Source organism: Stenella coeruleoalba, assembly GCF_951394435.1.
Source record: "Stenella coeruleoalba genome assembly, chromosome: 2".
Taxonomy (NCBI): Eukaryota; Metazoa; Chordata; class Mammalia; order Artiodactyla; family Delphinidae; genus Stenella; species Stenella coeruleoalba.
Window position 1 is genome coordinate 21,535,322 of NC_137147.1, and position 21,195 is coordinate 21,556,516.

General features: G+C 41.9%; 1 protein-coding gene across 1 annotated transcript in view; it reads right to left on the reverse strand.

Annotated features, from left to right (window-relative positions):
* Positions 1-1,049: 1,049 nt before the first annotated feature.
* The window catches only part of TSHR (thyroid stimulating hormone receptor), a gene marked incomplete at both ends in the record, with an annotated part of 164,017 nt that continues 143,871 nt past the window's right edge, over positions 1,050-21,195 (reverse strand). Inside the window, 2 exons of the mRNA XM_079913184.1 lie at positions 1,050-2,463; positions 4,598-4,786. Of these exons, the coding sequence (XP_079769310.1) occupies positions 1,050-2,463; positions 4,598-4,786 (1,603 nt within the window). The remainder of the gene's footprint in view (positions 2,464-4,597; positions 4,787-21,195) is intronic.

Genomic DNA, 21,195 nt, shown 5'->3' on the forward strand with positions numbered 1-21,195 from the left:
CACTCAATAGAATTTCTGGTTCAGACATCATAACCAAAAATGAAACAAAGAAAAAATTTGCTGGGTCATATGTCTAGGCTCCAAGGAGAAGGAGATGGCACATTGTTTTTCCTACAAGATAGGAAAAACAGATTCTGCTTCCTTATTGTTTTTCTTTCTCTTTGTCATGGCAACCTATGTTTTGAGGGAAAGGGATATACATGGAGTTTTAAAACTGGAAGAGGCCATCAATCTCCTTCATTTCTACAGACTTTAGAAGCCCAGTAATTTGCCCAAGATCCAATAGTAAACTAGTGTCCAGCCTGCTTTATTAATCAGTGGGAGATCTAGTGTGCCCCGCTCATAATTCCCACTTGTCACTATTTATAAGTACTTTCTAGAGTTCACATCTTTAATGCCAGAAGACTGGCCAAGAAGAGTAATTCTTAGTCTGCTCAGCCACAACAGCTGAAATCTTGCCAGTTTTTCCAGGCAACAGTTGGGTCACATCAGGTAGATTCTTGTGCAGAGATGATTAAGTTTCAGAGTCTGAAAAAACAACTCAAATCTACACCTTCCCCCTCCTTCATGTGTCAAAATAGCTGTTCCGTGCATGATGTTCTGCTTGACTTTTCAGTTTCTAGGGACTCAAACTCTCTTGGGTTGTATCAGGGAACATGAAGTGGAACTAAACCAACATGGGGCCAGTTTTATCTTGTGGTCACCAACCAAGTTAATAGCATTTGCCATTTGCTGAAGCTTTAGTATGAAATGCCATATGAAAGTGAGAAAGCTCAATGTCAACATTGGCTCAGGTGATATTTATTAAGCATTTTACACAATGTCATCACTGCACTTAGCATCCAGCAACTCTTCCAGAAAGTATACATTACTTTGATATCACCTGGGATTCAGACATGTCGGTAGCCTTTCTTCCTTCTTGGAGGCAATGATTAGGTTAAGGCTAGTCCCTCTCCAGAGCTGAACACTACCTGCAGGTTGGGTCAACTGTGTGTTGTGTCAGTGGTTGGAATGCATGCTCAAGAAACCAGCCCAAGTCCCCCTACCACTTACAAAACTGTTTGCTTATACTCTTTTGAGATTTGGTCCTGCTTATTTGGGGTTAGATGGGAGTTTTCAAGCAGTTCATAGTTGTCCTGCATGTTGGGGAGACTTTGCCTCATGTCTCGGGTAACCTTTTGGACCTGAAAACCGGTGCTGTTCTTTGCAGAAATTCTCTGACCCCGGTATGCCTGAGCCTGACGTTTACAGATACCGAACTTGCTGAGCAGGATAAACACATCCCTCTGGAAGGCTTTGGTGAAAATGGCATAGAGGAATGGATTGGCACAGGAGTTAAGTGGGTAGAAGAGAACCAGCAAGATTTTGGAGTTAGTAACGGTGATGAGAGGCTTGTTCATAAGTGCTGACAGAGCATAGAATGAGATTGGGGCCATGCACATGAAGTCAGTGAAGATCAACACAGCCATCCTTTTGGCAATTTTGGTGTCTTTGTCCCCCGGGTTGTACTGGGGATTCCGGACTGTGATGTAGATCTTCACGTAACAGGAGCAGACGATGATAAAGGCAACTATGTTGAGCAACAGAACAAGGATAATATATGCCAGGGCAAGAGGAGTCTCGGTGTCCATGGGCAGGCAGATACTGACCTTAGCATAGCTGCTTATTCCCACCAAAGGGAGCAGGGCGAGCAAGAAGCAGCAAACCCAGCCCCCAACCATGATGGCGTAGGCGTGCCTGAGGCGGATCTTGCGGTCCAGGCGCATTGCGAAGGTGATGGCGTACCAGCGCTCCAGGGTGATGACTGTCAGTGTGTACACTGACAATTCGCTGGCAAAGACGGTGAAGAAACCAGCTGTGTTGCACCCAGGGCCTGTCTGCCAGTCGATGGCATGGTTGTAGTACTCAGACTGCGTGTAGAGGTCTACGGAGGCTATGAGGAGCAGGTACATCCCCATGCAGAAATCTGCGAAGGCCAAGTTGCACATGAGAAAGCGTGGGACAGTCAGTTTGTAGTGGCTCGTGAGGAGGATGACCAGGACAAAAACATTGCCTAGGAGAGCCAGCAGACTAACAAACCACACCACGATTCTCAGGAATTTGTAGCCCATTATGTCTTCACAGGGGTTGAACTCATCCGACCTGGGGGTACACACCATGTCTTCACTGCCCCCACACACGGTGTAGTCATAATGGCTGTCAAAGGCCTGTAGGGTCTCTTCCTGGGGGTTTTTGAGCTCTTGGCCAAAACCAATGATCTCATCCTCTTGTTCTTCTAAGAAGACGTAATAATGAGAGTTGCTGTGGGTATCCTGGAACTTGGAGTTTTCCTTGTACCCAGCGCTGCCGTCACCCAGATCCTCTTCATATTCTTGTTCGAAGGGACCATTTACAGCTTTCACAGATTTTCTCTGACGCAGGCTCCGAATACTGCTCTCATTACACATTAAAGACTCAAGGATTCTGCAAGGCAGTAGATATAAGTCACCACTTGCTGAAAACCCTCTAATAGTCCCCACAACACTTAGCAAAATATGCAAACTACTTCGTATGATATACATGATTCTGTGAGATTCTACATGATCTGGTCAGGCCTGTCTCTCCTATGTCATTTCCTATAACCCTCCCCTCTCGAAGTGTGATCCACTGACATTGGTCCTTATTTCTCGTCTGCAACCAGTTCAAGAACAGCAGTGACTTAAAAAAAAAAAAAAAGTATGGATGCTAGAGCCAGTCTGCCTAGGTTAGGACCTGATTCTACTATTTACTGGCTGTTTCATCTTGGGTAGGTCTATGAACATTGGTTTATTCATTTGTAGAATGGGATAGGGAGAGTATCTATTTCGTTTTGGATTGTTAAAGGATTAGATGAGTTTATCATTTTGAAGTTCTTATGACAGCACCTGGAACATTGTTAGTGCCATGTATATTTTGGTTACTATTATTTTTTTTTTCCTCTTCAGAGCTTTAGAATTCCATGTTCCCTTTGCCTGCCTGAAAAACTCATGGCTGCCTCTACTCATTATTCAGTTTTAAACTCAGATTTTCTTTCCTCAGAAGAGGCTTCCTTCGTCTTCCTTAATACATTGCCTGAGCCTTGTGTTTATTTTCTTCACAGCACTATCTAATATCTTCTTTTTGTTTGCCTGTTTCTTTTCTGACTTCCCATTCTAGAACGTTAACAAAATGCAAGAAGGCTCTTGCTGTGGATAGGACAGTGCCAGGCACATAACAGGTGCTCAATAAATATTTATTGAACAAATGAATAAATGGACACTATTGTTCAGACATGCTTATGGAAGTAAGATTTAGTGTTTCACTAGCTCTCCAGATTGATATCAAAAGGGATTCTTTTTTTTTTTTGGGGGCCACGCCACACAGCATGCAGGATCTTAGTTCCTCGACCAGGGATCGAACCAGTGCCCACTGCAGTGGAAGCACAGAGTCTTAACCCCTGGACCACCAGGGAATTCCCCAAATGGGATTCTTTAACTGGCTTTAGCTGCTGAGCAGATTCATCTATTGAGCTCTGCTTAAAATGCCTGGTGGACTGCCTATTCCAACCTGTTTGGAGGTTGACGAGAAATCTGGATACTGCCCTCGGGGTCCACTTTAGCCTCCGGCCCGTCCCTGGTCCCTTTTCTGCTCAGGGCTGGCTGACACCGTCCCCATATCCCACTCCTAGTTTTCTGCCACTGTTATGCCCGCAGTAGCTTTCTTTGCACAGCTGTTCAACTTTCCTGTTTGCTTCTATCCCCACAGCTAGATCCCAACTTATTTACAACTGCTAGTCTGAGTGCAGGAAGTCAACCCGCAGATATTATATAGAAGCCAAGAGGGAGTGAATAAGAGATAAATGAAGAACAGACACAAAAGGGGAAATGATGCAGAGTGAAACTGTAGGTGAAGACAAGATTCAGAGAGAGCATGGGAGAAAAAGAAGGCCATCCCTCTTTTGCAGCCCCACAAGCAGCCTGTTAATAAAATAATACATATTATGAGAACTTAAATTCCAGGTCATGGTGATAGGTGTTTTCTACTCAGTTTCTCATTTGCTCTTCTCAAAACCTCTGTAAATGGTAGCATTACGATCTCCCTTCACAAAGGCTCAGGAAGGTTAAGTGAGTAGGGTGGGATAACACAGCTAGGAAGTGGCAAAGCTGGGACACAAACCCAGGTGACTACAAAGCCCACACTGTAACCAGGGAGCTGTGACATTTGCAAGGCCTGAACTGACCAGGTAATCCAATTGCTCGTGTTGTTCCTAAGTTCGTCCTCATAGTTGTGGCACCTAATATGGGTTGGGTCTGGAGGCCAGAAATCATGTCGTGTAACCTCTACAAGATTCCTGCCTCTCCTACAACATCACCTAAAATCCTTCCCTCCCCTGCTGTGATCCAGCGACACAGGCCTTATTTCTTATCTGCAACCCTTTCGGTCTGCAGTCACTGTGTCCCATGAACTTCATGTCTCTGACGGATGTTTCCAAATTCTTCTTCACCTGGTTTTCAAACCACAGAGCTTCTTCCTCAAACCCAGAAATTAATTCAACTTCAACCAAAGCCTTTTGTCACTTATTCCAGACACTGTCACTTACCCTCTGATTTTCTTCTGATTCTTAAAAGCACAGCAGTGGCTCGGATAAGAAAGGTCAGCCCGTGTGAGATGAAGGAAACTCAAGGAAAGTGGAAGTTTCTTTAGAGTCCAAGTGTTTCTTGCTATCAGTTCCTTCAGGTGTTCCAGGCCTTTGGATGGCAGGGCAGTAACACTGGTATGAGAGACATCCCTGGGAGGGAGAGAACAGTGATACAGAGAGATGGTGAGCAGCCAGGGCCTTCCAGTTCTTGGCCAGAAAGACAGAGAGGCCTGAGATTAATGGGGAGATGACACGATGCTTTCTGCTGTAGAATATGCACTCTGAGTTATTACACACAGCCACTGGTCTAAGGATGGATATTATGCTTCTAAGTTGGTATGTTGCAAGGGACTTCCATTTCTATTGTTTAGAACTCCAGGATCTATCAGTACAAATAATACATAGTTCAGCAGACATTTTGTTTTACCCATTACAATACACACAAACTCTGGGAATCAGAGATGGATGTCAATTTTACTCTGGAAAACTACATCATATAACTACTAAATGGTCTCAAGAGGCAAGAGCAATAAATTTGAACAGGCTCAGAGGGGACTAAATTGCTCCCAGTCTCTGTGGGGGCTAGGGTTTTGGGATTGATAAAGTGTTCATCGATACGGATCAATACCAGTATCATGAAAGTCTTCTCCTAATGACGCAGAACTTGGGAGTCATAACCAGTTACATGGTGGCTTCATGACTCAGAACAATCTCGCCACAGATTCCTTAGAAGGCTCTAAATGTATTCCGGGAAAGAAAACTCCAGGATTTATATTAACAATTTGAAATGAGATTCAGATTGAGGTGGTGAGGCTGGGGACAGTGTAGACATTAGTGTCAGTTACTAAAGTAGAATTAATTCATGGCTTTTAGTGTGACATTTCCTGCTCTTTTCTCAGTCCCACAGAATCCAGGTTATGTATCTTGCTCCATCATTTTTACTTGTGTTGAGTAACAGCCTGAATAAGACCATAAATATTTAAACTAACATCTCTCTTATTTTATATTTTATCAATTGAATTAAATTGACCTTCATTAAATATTCCTTCTTTTTACAATCATATTTTTAATGTTTCATGTAATTAGTAATGACTGATTAGCAAATGAATTCCAATATTTTCAACTTCTACTCCACATTATTGTAATTGGACTTAGCTGGGATTTACATTCTCAGGGTTCAAGGCTGCTAGAACTTGCAACTTGCTTTTTATAAACAGGAAGCTTGAGTATTAACCCCATTCACTGCAGAACAGTGATTATTGGGGGGAGGCTGTCATGTTCGCTATTTTGTTTTATATTTAATTTAAAAATTCCATATTTCAGCATTTCCCAAACTTGCCTGGGGGTAATAATTACCCTTGGTGCTTGTTACTATATGATCCCCAGGTGATTTTTAACGTTAAGCAAGTACATTTGGAAAAACTGGCCTAAATGAATAACTTTGTGGTTAGTGAGAGAGTTGAGGAATTAAGCCCAACTGTGAGGTAAATGAGGCTGGACTTTGCTCTCCTGCCTCATCTTCCTTTGGATGCATCTCTTTCTCGTTTAGCCGTGTGTCTTCATGGTGTGGCCATCTTTATGCCTCCGGTTTTCTGGAGGCCACTTACGTGTCTCTTTTCTGTCGGTGAAACAAGAGAGTATCTCTTGGCTCCTTTTTTCTGCTTTGCTGTCTGTTGGATACACTGATTGTGTGTGTTCATCTGAAAGAGTTTATCCTTCCAAATAGTGCGTTTGCATTTTAATAGATATTTCCTTTTTTTACCCTTTCCCCTCCCCGTATCCTCAAGTCCATTCTCTAGTAGGTCTGTGTCTTTAAATAGATATTTCTTGAGAAAACACTTCAGTAACCATTCCTGTTACTGCATGACAAAATGCCCCCAAACTAAATGGCATCAAACAACAATCTTTTTATTACAAGCATAGCTTTTGTGGGCCAGGAATTTGAACAGGGCATGGAGGGGATGGTTTGTGTCTGCTCTGTGCTGTCTGGGACTCAGCTGGGAAGGCTTGAAGGTTAGGACAGCTCAGTGGCTGGGGGCTGGGATTATCACCAGACTCCTTCATATCTTCAGGTCTCTGGAGTCTTTGAACATAGATCCAGGTGCAGCAACCCCTCCAGGAACTCGTTAGCAACCTGGGGGGGAGGAATTTACTCCCTGATTTGTCTGAGTGTCTGCAATAAGCGTTTCCCAGGTAGCCTCTAGTTGGGTCCTGGTGGGGCTGAATTGGGAAGGCATTTTTGGAAAATGTGTATAAACTTTGTGACGGAAACATCTGTAACATAATTGGTACTTGGCCTATAGTAGGTGTTCAATGTTAATGCCCTCCTTGCCACAATCTGGAGTTTAAGCTCAAATCAGAAGGAAGGAACCAAGCAAATACAGCTCCAGCCCAGACCTTGGCTTATATAGTCAACTGCTTATTTGACATTTCCATATGGATTTTTCACAAGCATCTCCAACTTGACAGATCCATCCCAAATTTAGCTTCTAATCCCCCACCCTGACACCAACCTGCTCCTCGTCCATTTAATCGAGCAAAATACAGGGATTTGAACTCCAGCAGAGCTCGTATTTGCATCTCTAATGGAAGCTCTCTGGTTCAAGCTAACAGCATCTCTTGCTGTGGTAGCTTTCTTGTCAGCTCTTACTCCCTTCCAGTCCATTCTCCACACAGCAGTAGAGTAGTCGTAACATATGGGTGGAGCAAGGTCATTCGGCTGCTCAAAACCTTGCAGTGACTTCCTAATGTACATGAATAACATCTACTCTTCATACCATGCTTGTCAAGGCCCTTCAGATCTGGCCCTTGCCTTCCTCTCCAACCTCATCTCAGGGCCACAGACTGCTTACAGCCCAAATTAGAATCTATCTGGAGCCATCTCACTCCCCACTGGCATGAGCCACTTGATGTAGCTCTAAGTATCCATTAAGCCTACTGCTCCTGAAGTGCTCTGAGGTACGGCCCTCTCCTGATGTAGGCTGCTGCACTGGTGCTACTTCAGCCCTTACAGAGTCAAGCAAGGGGAACAACGGCTTCCCCTTCAACCCTTCCTTTTAAAAAAATTTAACCTCTGTTGCAGAGATCTAAAATTTTAATCAGACAGCTCTGAGTGTTGCAGAAAGGAAGGTAGGAGCTCCTATACCTCCCAGTGGATGTAGCACTGTCTCTCTTTTCAAAATTACCCAATGGAATGATTCTTCCCTCTAAGCCTGCTGGTATTTCTTTATTTCCTGCCCACCAAGTGCCATCTTCCAGGGCTTATGTCCTTGTGGATTCTCTCTTGTCCTTGTTCAGTATTCATGCCATGAATGTTTACAGTAAAATGCAATTGAGCTAGACCCCCAATCAGATTTCAGCTCTGCTGTTTATGGATCTACAGTGTCATGGTTCTCATAACTACCACCTTAGTTTAGGTCTGAATTACATTTCAACTGAGTTTTGCAAAAACTTCCGGACTCGTCTCCCAGAAAGTGTCTACTAATTCTGCCTTCAGACTTAGGACAGGATGTTCTTTCTAAAACTTGGAAAGAACAAGTTTTGTTGCTTTCCAGCTTGAAACCCATGGTTCCTCCAATGTCTACAGTTCACACTTCTCTAAGTCTCTGCCCTCTCTCCAGCGCAAGTCTCTTCCTGAATTCTGTGTTGTCTTCTTTCTTGGTTTTCTCCCTCATTTCACTGGAGTACATTTTATTCCTTCCTTCCTTCCTTCCTCCCTCCCTCCCTCTCTCTCTCTCTCTCTTTTTCCTTCTTTCTTTCTTTTCTTCCTTCCTTCCTTTCTTTCTTTTTCTTTTCCCGGCTTACAAGATCTTAGTTCCCCCACCAGGGATTGAACCCACGCCCTCAGTGGTGAAAGTGCAGAGTCCAAACCACTGGACCACCAGGGAATTCCCTGGAGTACATTTCCAAGTAATTTTTTGGAGGTCATATATACAAGATATTTTCTGAGTCCTTGTATGACTGAAAATGACTTTTTTCCCTACTCTTGTATTCAATTGACACTTTACCTGGCTATAAATTTTAGGTTGCAAATCACTTTTCTTCAGAATTCTAAAGGCTTTACTCTATTGAATTCTAGCACCCAGTGTTGCTTTTGGTAAGTACGGTGCCATTCAGGTTCTTATTCTTTGGTCATTTTTTTTTTAACATCTTTATTGGAGTATAATGGCTTTACAATGGTGTGTTAGTTTCTGCTGTATAACAAAGTGAATCAGCTATCAGTATACATATGTCCCCATATCCCTCCCTCTTGCATCTCCCTCCCACCCTCCCTATCCCACCCCTCTAGGTGGTCACAAAGCACCGAGCTGATCTCCCTGTGCTATGCAGCTGCTTTCCACTAGCTATCTATTTTATGTTTGGTGGTGTATATATGTCCATGACACTCTCTCACTTTGTCGCAGCTTACCCTTCCCCTTCCTCGTGTCCTTAAGTCCATTCTCTACCTCTGTGTCTTTATTCCTGTCCTGCCCCTAGGTTCTTCAGAACCATTTTTCTTTTTTATTTAGATTCCATATATTCTTTGGTCATTGATGTGATTTTACTCTCTGACAGCTTTTATAGCCTTCTCTCTCTCTCAGCTTTATTGAGATATAATTGACATATATTACGTGCAAGGTGTACAACATGATGATTTGAGATACGTGTATATTGTGAAATAATTATATGGCCTTCTCTTCCCTGGTGTGAGATTTCATGAAAGTGTGCCTTGATATAGATATAGATCTTTTTTCATTTATTGTGCTGGACACTGGGATAGAGGGGTCCCTTCAATCTGGAGACCTGTGCTCTTCACCTGTAAGACAATTTTTGGTATTGTTCCCAGGATAACTTGTGCCTTGGAATAACACAGTAACTTGAGTTTCTTCCCTGGAATTCCTGGTAAGTGGAAAAGGACCATCCTGGAACCATCAGACATATCTCCATCTTTTCTTATAATTTTCTGCTATTATTTTTATTGAATCTTCTGGTAAAATTCCTTGACTGTATCTTCCATCTCTTCTATTGAATTAAAAAATTAATTAAAACAATGTCCAACTTTATTGAGGTATAATTGACAAATAAAAATTGTATATATTTATGGTGTACAAAGTGCTGTTCTGATACATGTATACACTGTGAAATGATTACCACAATCAAGCTAATTAACATATCCATCACCTCACACAGATGTAATGTGGTGAGATGTAGTGGGGTGAGAACACTTAAGATTTACTCTCTTAAAGACTCAGACATAGGACTTCTGGGAAGATGGCGGAAGAGTAAGACGCGGAGATCACCTTCCTCCCCACAGATACACCAGAAATACATCTACACGTGGAACAACTCCTACAGAACACCTACTGAATGCTGGCAGAAGACCTCAGGCCTCCCAAAAGGCAAGAAACTCCCCACGTACCTGGTTAGGGCAAAAGAAAAAAATAAACAGAGACAAAAGGATAGGGACGGGTCCTGCACCAGCGGGAGGGAGCTGTGAAGGAGGAAAAGTGTCCACACACTAGGAAGCCCCTTGGCGGGCGGACATTGCGGGTGGCGGAGTGGGGGAGCTTCGGAGCCACGGAGGAGAGCACAGCAACAGGGGTGCAGAAGGCAAAGCGTAGAGATTCCCGCACAGAGGATCAGGGCCGACCAGCACTCACCAGCCCGAGAGGCTTGTCTGCTCACCCGCCGGGGCGGGCGGGGCTGGGAGCTGAGGCTCCGGCTTCAGTCGGAGTGCCGGGAGAGGACTGGGGTTGGCGGCGTGAACACAGCCTGCAGGGGGTTAGTGCACCGCGGCTAGCCGGGAAGGAGTCCGGGGAAAAGTCTGGACCTGCCAAAGAGGCAAGAGACTTTTTCTTCCCTCTTTGTTTCCTGGTGCGCGAGGAGAGGGGATTAAGAGCGCTGCTTAAACGAGCTCCAGAGACGGGCGCGAGCCGCGGCTAAAAGTGCGGACCCCAGAGACAGACATGAGACACTAAGGCCGCTGCTGCCGCCACCAAGAAGCCTGTGTGCGAACACAGGTCACAATCCACACCCCCATTCCGGGGAGCCTGTGCAGCCCGCCACTGCCAAGGTCCCGGGATCCAGGGACAACTCCCCCAGGAGAACGCATGGCGCGCCTCAGGCTGGCAACGTCACGCCGGCCTCTGCCGCCGCAGGCCCGCCCCGCACTCCGTGACCCTCCCTACCCCCGGCCTGAGTGAGCTAGAGCCTCCGAATCAGCTGCTCCTTTAACCCCGTCCTGTCTGAGCAAAGAACAGATGCCCTCCGGCGACCTACATGCACAGGTGGGGCCAAATCCAAAGCTGAGCCCCTGGGAGCTGTGAGAACAAAGAAGAGAAAGGAAAATCTCTCCCAGCAGCCACAGAAGCAGCGGATTAAAGCTCCACAATCAACTTGATGTACCCTGCATCTGTGGAATACGTGAATAGACAATGAATCATCCCAAATTAAGGAGCCATGTGGATGAAAGGCTCTTGGTGCTGCAGCCAGGAGTTAGTGCTGTGCCTCTGAGGTGGGAGAGCCAACTTCAGGACACTGGTCAACAACAGACCTCTCAGCTCCACGTAATATCAAACGGCGAACATCTCCCAGAGATCTCCATCTCAACACCAGCACCCAGCTTCACTCAACGACCAGCAAGCTACAGTGCTGGACATGCCATGCCAAACAACTAGCAAGACAGGAACACAACCCCACCCATTAGCAGAGAGGCTGCCCAAAATCATAATAAGTCTACAGACACCCCAAAACACACCACCAGATGTGGACCTGCCCACCGGAAAGACAAGATCCAGCCTCATCCACCAGAACACAGGCACTAGTACCCTCCACCAGGAAGCCTACACAACCCACGGAACCAACCTTAGCCACTGGGGACAGACACTAAAAACAACAGGAACCACGAACCTTCAGCCTGCAAAAAGGAGACCCCAAACACAGTAAGATAAGCAAAATGAAAAGAGAGAAAAACACACAGCAGATGAAGGAGCAAGATAAAAACCCACCAGACCTAACAAATGAAGAGGAAATAGGCAGTCTACCTGAAAAAGAATTCAGAATAATGATAGTAAAGATGATCCAAAATCTTGGAAATAGAATAGACAAAATGCAAGAAACATTTAACAAGGACCTAGAAGAACTAAAGATGAAACAAACAATGATGAACAACACAATAAATGAAATGAAAAATACTCTAGATGGGATCAATAGCAGAATAACTGAGGCAGAAGAACGGATAAGTGACCTGGAAGATAAAATAGTGGAAATGACTAATGCAGAGCAGAATAAAGAAAAAAGAATGAAAAGAACTGAGGACAGTCTCAGAGACCTCTGGGACAACATTAAACGCACCAACATTCGAATTATAGGGGTTCCAGAAGAAGAAGAGAAAAAGAAAGGGACTGAGAAAGTATTTGAAGAGATGATAGTTGAAAACTTCCCTAATATGGGAAAGGAAATAGTTAATCAAGTCCAGGAAGCACAGAGAGTCCCATACAGAATAAATCCAAGGAGAAATACGCCAAGACACATATAAATCAAACTGTCAAAAATTAAATACAAAGCATATTAAAAGCAGCAAGGGAAAAACAATAAATAACACACAAGGGAATCCCCATAAGGTTAACAGCTGATCTTTCAGCAGAAACTCTGCAAGCCAGAAGAGAGTGGCAGGACATATTGAAAGTGATGAAGGAGAAAAACGTGCAACCAAGATTACTCTACCCAGCAAGAATCTCATTCAGATTTGATGGAGAAATTAAAACCTTTACAGACAAACAAAAGCTGAGAGAGTTCAGCACCACCAAACCAGCTTTACAACAAATGCTAAAGGAACTTCTCTAGGCAAGAAACACAAAAGAAGGAAAAGACCTACAATAACGAACCCAAACAATTAAGAAAATGGGAATGGGAACATACATATCGATAATTACCTTAAATGTAAATGGACTAAATGCTCCCACCAAAAGACACAGATTGGCTGAATGGATACAAAAACAAGACGCATATATTTGCTGTCTACAAGAGACCCACTTCAGACCTAGAGACACATACAGACTGAAAGTAAGGGGATGGAAAAAGGTATTTCATGCAAATGGAAACCAAAAGAAAGCTGAAGTAGCAATTCTCATATCAGACAAAATAGACTTTAAAATAAAGACTATTAGAAGAGACAAAGAGGGACACTACATAATGATCAAGGGATCGATCCAAGAAGAAGATATAACAATTGTAAATATTTATGCACCCAACATAGGTGCACCTCAATACATAAGGCAAATACTAAGAGCCATAAAAGGGGAAATCGACAGTAACACATTCATAGTAGGGGACTTTAACACCCCACTTTCACCAATGGACAGATCATCCAAAATGAAAATAAACAAGGAAACACAAGCTTTAAATGATACATTAAACAAGATGGACTTAATTGATATTTATAGGACATTCCATCCAAAAACAACAGAATACACATTTTTCTCAAGTGCTCATGGAACATTCTCCAGGATAGATCATATCTTGGGTCACAAATCAAGCCTTGGTAAATTTAAGAAAATTGAAATTGTAACAAGTATCTTTTCCGACCACAATGCTATGAGACTAGATATCAATTACAGGAAAAGATCTGTAAAAAATACAAACACGTGGAGGCTAAACAATACACTACTTAATAACGAAGTGATCACTGAAGAAATCAAAGAGGAAATCAAAAAATACCTAGAAACAAATGACAATGGAGACACGATGACTCAAAATCTATGGGATGCAGCAAAAGCACTTCTAAGAGGGAAGTTTATAGCAATACAATCCTACCTTAAGAAACAGGAAACATCTCGAATAAACAACCTAAGCTTGCACCTAAAGCAATTAGAGAAAGAAGAACAAAACATCCCAAAGTTAGCAGGAGGAAAGAAATCATAAAAATCAGATCAGAAATAAATGAAAAAGAAATGAAGGAAACGATAGCAAAGATCAATAAAACTAAAAGCTGGTTCTTTGAATGGATAAAAATAATTGATAAACCATTAGCCAGACTCATCAAGAAAAAAAGGGAGAAGACTGAAATCAATAGAATTAGAAATGAAAAAGAAGTAACAACTGACACTGCAGAAATACAAAAGATCATGAGAGATTACTACAAGCAACACTATGCCAATAAAATGGACAACCTGGAAGAAATGGACAAATTCTTAGAAAAGCACAACGTGCCAAGACTGAATCAGGAAGAAATAGAAAATATGAACAGACCAATCACAAGCACTGAAATTGAAACTGTGATTAAGAATCTTCCAACAAGCAAAAGCCCAGGACGAGATGGCTTTACAGGCGAATTCTATCAAACATTTAGAGAAGACCTATCACCTTTCCTTCTCAAACTCTTCCAAAATATAGCAGAGGGAGGAACACTCCCCAACTCATTCTACGAGGCCACCATCACCCTGATACCAAAACCAGACAAGGATGTCACAAAGAAAGAAAACTACAGGCCAATATCACTGATGAACATAGATGCAAAATTCCTCAACAAAATACTAGCAAACAGAATCCAACAGCACATTAAAAGGATCATACACCATGATCAAGTGGGGTTTATTCCAGGAATGCAAGGATTCTTCAATATACGCAAATCAATCAACGTGATACACCATATTAACAAACTGAAGGAGAAAACCCATATGATCATCTCAATAGATGCAGAGAAAGGTTTTGACAAAATTCAACACCCATTTATGATAAACACCCTGCAGAAAGTAGGCATAGAGGGAACTTTCCTCAACATAATAAAGGCCATATATGACAAACCCACAGCCAACATTGTCCTCAATGGTGAAATACTGAAAGCATTTCCACTAAGATCAGGAACAAGACAAGTTTGCCCACTCTCACCACTCTTATTCAACATAGTTTTGGAAGTTTTAGCCACAGCAATCAGAGAAGAAAAGGAAATAAAAGGAATCCAAATCGGAAAAGAAGAAGTAAAGCTGTCACTATTTGCAGATGACATGATGCTATACATAGAGAATCCTAAAGATGCTACCAGAAAACTACTAGAGCTAATCAATGAATTTGGGAAAGTAGCAGGATACAAAATTAATGCACAGAAATCTCTGGCATTCCTATACACTAATGATGAAAAATCTGAAAGTGAAATCAAGAAAACACTCCCATTTACCATTGCAACAAAAAGAATAAAATATCTAGGAATAAACCTACCTAAGGAGACAAAAGACCTGTATGCAAAAAATTATAAGACACTGATGAAAGAAATTAAAGATGATACAAATAGATGGAGAGATATCCCATGTTCTTGGATTGGAAGAATCAACATTGTGAAAATGACTCTACTACCCAAAGCAATCTATAGATTCAATGCAATCCCTATCAAACTACCACTGGCATTTTTCACAGAACTAGAACAAAAATTTTCACAATTTGTATGGAAACACAAAAGACCCCGAATAGCCAAAGCAATCTTGAGAACGAAAAACGGAGCTGGAGGAAGGAATCAGGCTGCCTGACTTCAGACTATACTACAAAGCTACAGTAATCAAGACAGTATGGTACTGGCACAACAACAGAAAGATAGATCAATGGAACAGGATAGAAAGCCCAGAGATAAACCCACGCACATATGGTCACCTTATCTTTGATAAAGGATGCGGAATGTACAGTGGAGAAAGGATAGCCTCTTCAGTAAGTGGTGCTGGGAAAACTGGACAGCTACATATAAAAGTATGAGATTAGATCACTCCCTAACACCATACAAAAAATAAGCTAAAAATGGATTAAAGACCTAAATGTAAGGCCAGAAACTATCAAACTCTTATAGGAAAACATAGGCAGGACACTCTATGACATAAATGACAGCAAGGTCCTTTTTGACCCACCTCGTAGAGAATGGAAATAAAAACAAAAATAAACAAATGGGACCTAATGAAACTTAAAAGCTTTTGCGCAGCAAAGGAAACCATAAACAAGACCAAAAGACAACCCTCAGAATGGGAGAAAATATTTGCAAATGAAGCAACTGACAAAGGATTAATCTCCAAAATTTATAAGCAGCTCATGCAGCTTAATAACAAAAACACAAACAACCCCATCCAAAAATGGGCAGAAGACCTAAATAGACATTTCTCCAAAGAAGATATACAGACTGCCAACAAACACATTAAAGAATGCTCAACATCATTAATCATTAGAGAAATGCAAATCAAAACTACAATGAGATATCATCTCACACCAGTCAGAATGGCCATCATCAAAAAATCTAGAAACAATAAATGCTGGAGAGGGTGTGGAGAAAAGGGAACCCTCTTACACCGTTGGTGGGAATGTTAATTGATACAACCACTGTGGAGAACAGTATGGAGGTTCCTTAAAAAACTACAAATAGAACTACCATATGACCCAGCAATCCCACTACTGGTTATATACCCTGAGAAAACCAAAATTCAAAAAGAGTCATGTACCAAAATGTTCATTGCAGCTCTATTTACAATAGCCCGGAGATGGAAACAACCTAAGTGTCCATCATCGGATGAATGGGTAAAGAAGATGTGGCACATATATACAATGGAATATTACTCAGCCATAAAAAGAAATGAAATTGAGCTGTTTGTAATGAGGTGGATAGACCTAGAGTCTGTCATACAGAGTGAAGTAAGTCAGAAAGAGAGAGATAAATACCGTATGCTAACACATATATATGGAATTTAAGGGAAAAAAATGTCATGAAAAACCTAGGGGTGAAACAGGAATAAAGACACAGACTTACTAGAGAATGGACTTGAGGCTATGGGGAGGGGGAAGGGTAAACTGTGACAAAGCGAGAGAGAGGCATGGACATATATACACTACCAAACGTAAGGTAGATAGCTAGTGGGAAGCAGCCGCATAGCACAGGGAGATCAGCTCGGTGCTTTGTGACCGCCTGGAGGGGTGGGATAGGGAGGGTGGGAGGGAGGGAGATGCAAGCGGGAAGAGATATGGGAACATATGTATATATATAACTGAATCATTTTGTTGTGAAGCTGAAACTAACATACCATTGTAAAGCAATTATACTCTAATAAAGATGTTAAAATGAAAAAAAAAAAAGATTTACTCTCTTAGCAAATTTCAAGTATGCGATATAGTATTAACTATAGTCACCATGCTGTGTATTAGACAGTCAGAACTTAACACTGCATAACTGAAACTGTGTACCTCTTGACCCACATTTTCCTATTTCCTTCATCCCCCATCCCCTGGCAACCACCATTCTACTGTTACTATGAGTTCAACTTTTTTAGATTCCACAGATAAGAGGAATCATGCAGTATTTGTCTTTCTGTGCCTGGCTTTGAATTTTTTAAATTTAGCTTGATGAGAGCTGGGACTCTGCCTGTTCTGTTTATCGCTATATTTTTCGCACACAGACTGGTGCTTAGAAGACAGAAGGCTCTGAATATATACTTGTCAAATACATTTTTAAAGAGTGCTTTCCTGTTTTATCTTCCTTTTTTATAGCATGTTTGAGGACGCATACACACAGTTAGGAGCATGAGTTTTCAATTCACACTATCTGGATTTGTATTTTGGCTTCCCCACTTACTATCAGTTACTTAACATTTTGTGCCTCATCTTCTTGAACAGCAACTGACAGTGTGTTGTCAATGAATATTAGCCATTATTATCATTACTATTATAGGGATAAAACATCTTCTCAGATTTATCTCAGGTCACTAATTGTTGCTTTGTAAAAAGTTCTTTTCTGTTCTCTTTAACGTCTTTGGTTCCTCCAGACTCATCCCCCTCCCCACCCCCACCCCCCATTTGTTTTTCTTGGTTTTGATCTTTCATGTTAGAAACATTCTTTGGCTTGTGTTCCTTGGTGTCACATTCATGCTGAAGAACAAGGCACTGAAAATCTGATAGGGAGCTTGTCTACCAGTAGACTGTGCTTTAGGGCAATTCTGTGGGGAGATGGCCATTATGCTGCTGAACCCTAAAATGCCAATGTGGAGGTCTTTTTTGTTTTAGAGTTTTTCAACTTCTTCAGAAAAAAGACTTCAATCTCCAGCTTAGAGGGGAGGTACTTGGCTGTTGGTGTTTTGCATGAATGGGGTGGAGGGTTACCATTTCCAGACAGAGACCTTCAATTAATCCTTTTGTTTTTAGTCCCACGTCTCTTGCCACATGTCACATCCATCACTGCTAAATCTCATACCCTTCAGAGATTCTGCAGGGCAAGAAGTTACCTCTGAATATATGCTCCGTGTGGGTTTTGCCTCCTTCTCCTCTGCCTTTTTTCCCCCCAGAATTCTGTAGCTCTCCAGGCCATCCATTTGCCCTCACCCGTCTTCTTTGTCCTTGTTGATTTATGTACATTAAAATTTTCTTTCCCATCTTTTAAGAGGGATCTCGGGAGGGAGAAGAAATAGAGGCTTAAGTTCAATGCATCATCTTTGACTTTTAATCACTACTCCATTTAGCAAGTAGAAGTGTGCAAGAGCTGAGAATGAATACTTATTGAGTGCTGAGCCACACTGGACAATCTCCAAATCTGGAGTTGATGGAGAAAGAGCCTCAGTCTGAAGAAATCCTCAGACTTAACAAGGCAGGGATCATTTTAAGTTATTTGAAGCTGTATCTTTTCACATTCATCTAAATTTTTATTTGACCAGTTTGAATCCAGAATTTCCTAATAGTGTATCTTTCCTAAAATAAATCCTTCAAAATATAGTTTAATTTTTAAATTTTGGTTTTGAAGTGATAACAATATGGAGAGTAGCTATCAGCTGTTAAAGGACCTGAATTCCTTTGTGAGTGCAGCCATATCGAATGAAGCCTACTAGCTGGAGGGCCTCCCCCTCTCTTACTGACTCTGGCACTTTCCACAAGGAGCTCATCAAGTGATGGGCACTGAACTTCAAGTGAATTCGTCTCTAGCAAGTATTTGCTCACAAAACAGAATGCAGCTTAGCTGAGCCTGGCAGACAGTTTGAAGTCTAATTGCCTAGGTCATGGGAACCATCTCAAGTTAAGTGTCTAATGAAAGTAACAGGACCTGAATTTGGAGAGAGTGAGGCCTGCAGGGTTATATACTGGGCAAGAATATCACCAAATTTTAAGGATGCCAGGAAAAAGAAAAGACCCAACTGATATTTGATGTCATAGGAAGAACAAATTGCTCCTCAGAAGCGATTAGGTGCTCTAGCATCCCCAAACATTGGAACAGTTTCTATTTTTGTGTGAGATATTTTGTCATTATCAAATACACGATTAACCTTTGATGAATTCAATTGCAAATTAAATAAGCACTAATCGGCTTGCCAATGTTTCAGCAGCAATTGCAAGTCTCTTTTATGTTTGCTTGTAATGGATGTGGGGTTTTCTAAAGGTCAGTATGTAGAAGCTGATCCATTATAAATGTGTAGTCACATCTGTAAATTGGTAGATGAAATGCATCTAAGAGCAGAAAGAAGATTAACTTACTGCTTAAAAAGCAGTTTAATTAATTTATTGATACTGAGTTAAAAATAACTAGGGCTTAAAAGCTATAAGTTCAAGACAGTGAGCTTGTTTAATTATTTGTTTAAAATTTTAAAACAGCATGTGCATTTATTCAATATTTATTGATTGCTTTCTATGTCTCATGGAACAGTTCTAGAATCTAGGGTTATAGCAGTTGACTAAACATGCAGAAATTTCTGCTCTTCTTATGCTTACATTCTAGAGAGAGGGATAATTTTTTCTAAAAAGTAACAGTATGTTAGATGATAACGATAAGTACCATGGGGAGAAGCAATACGGAGTAGGGGAAAGGAAGAGCCCAGAGGTAAGTCACAATTAGAGATGGGGATGGGTGTCAGGGAAGACCTCACTGAGGAGTTGGTTGAGCGAAGATCTGAAGGAGATGAGGGAGAGAGCCATAGTTATATCTGGGAAAGAGCCTTCCAGGCAGAGAGACCAGTCAGTGCAAAGTCCCTGGGATGAGAGTGTACCTGGTATGTTTAAAAAAGCAGGGAGGCCAGTATGGCTGGAGCTGAGACAGTAGGGGGTTAGGAAATGTGGAAGAAGAAGTCAGAGAGGTAATGGGGAGCCAGATCACGTGTGCCTTGTAGGCCATCAAAAGGACTTTGTCTTTTCATCACAGTGAGATCAAAAGCCTTCAGAGGAATGGTACAATCTGACTTATTTTAAAAGGATCAAACTACTGCTTTGAGAATAAACCAAAGGGAGCAAAGGGTGGAATCAAGGAGACCTACAATAGACAAGATGGTGCCTTGGACCAGAGTGGTAGCAGTGGAGATGCTGAGAATTGTTGGAGTTGGTATAGATTTAAAAGGTAGAACCAATGGGATTTTCTGATGGATTTGGATATGGGGTCTAAGAGCAAGTGAGGTCAAGAATGACTCCATGACATATGGTCTGCAGCTGGAAGAATGGAGTTGCCATTTCCTGAGATGGGGAAGGCTGAAGGTAAAGCAAATTTGGAGGAATGGTCAGAGGTCTAGTTTTGACAGGTCAAGTTTGAGATGCCTATGAGACATCCAGGTGGCAGTGTCAAGTAGGCAGTGTGTTATAAGTCTGGAATTTGGTAGAGTTGTGTGGATTGGAGACTTCTATTTAGATATCACAGGCATTATGCAAAGCCATATGAGTGGATGACATCACCAAGGACACGGATAAAGAGAGATAAAAAGAAGGCCACAGGTGGAACGCTGGGGTACTCCAACAACAAGAGGTCAGGAAGAAGAGGGAGAACCAGAGAGGGAGACTGGGAAGGAGCAATCAGAGGTGTGGAGAAAAACCAAGAGAGAGTGGTGTCTTGGAAGCCAGAAGAAGAAGGTATTGTAAGGAGGATGAAGTCATCAACCTAGTTAAATGCTTCTGAGACACGAACTAAGAATTGGCCATTTGATTTAGCAACTGTGGAAGTCACTGATGACCTTGAAAAGAGCAGTTTTGGTGGCATGGTGAAAACGTGATTGGAGTGAGCTTAACAGGGATTGGGGGAGAAGATTTAGGATTCTAGCCAACTCTTTTGTGATGTCTTGCTACAAAAGGATACAGAGGTAGATATGGAGTTGAAGGGATATTTTAAAATTATAAGTAGTTCAGTATATAGTCCTGAAAGTTAAAGTATCTTTTAAAAATAAAAGAACACTTAAAAATAATAATAACTCTTTAAAGTCATCAAATATTCAATCAGTGTTCCAAGAGAGGCAAGGTAGTTGTCTCACTGGAGTCAGGAGCCAAGTTGACCTAAGTATTACAGCTGACTGATATGTCTCTTAGGTGTCTTTTAATCCATAGGCTCAAGAAATATTGTTTTAAGATGGGAGAAACAATAACATGTTTAAATGTCCATGGGAGATAATCCAGTAAAGAGGAAAATATAGATGCTATGGGACAGAAGGGCAAGGATTGCCGAAGCAATGCCCTTGAATTGCTGAGAGGGCATGGGACCCAAGACCTTGGTGAAGGGCCCAGCCTTAAAAAGTGACTTAAAATTCAGGAGAGGAGACAGAGGATGTAGATATAGATACAGGAATGTGGGTAGATGTGGTGGTGGGAGCATGAGGAATTCTCTT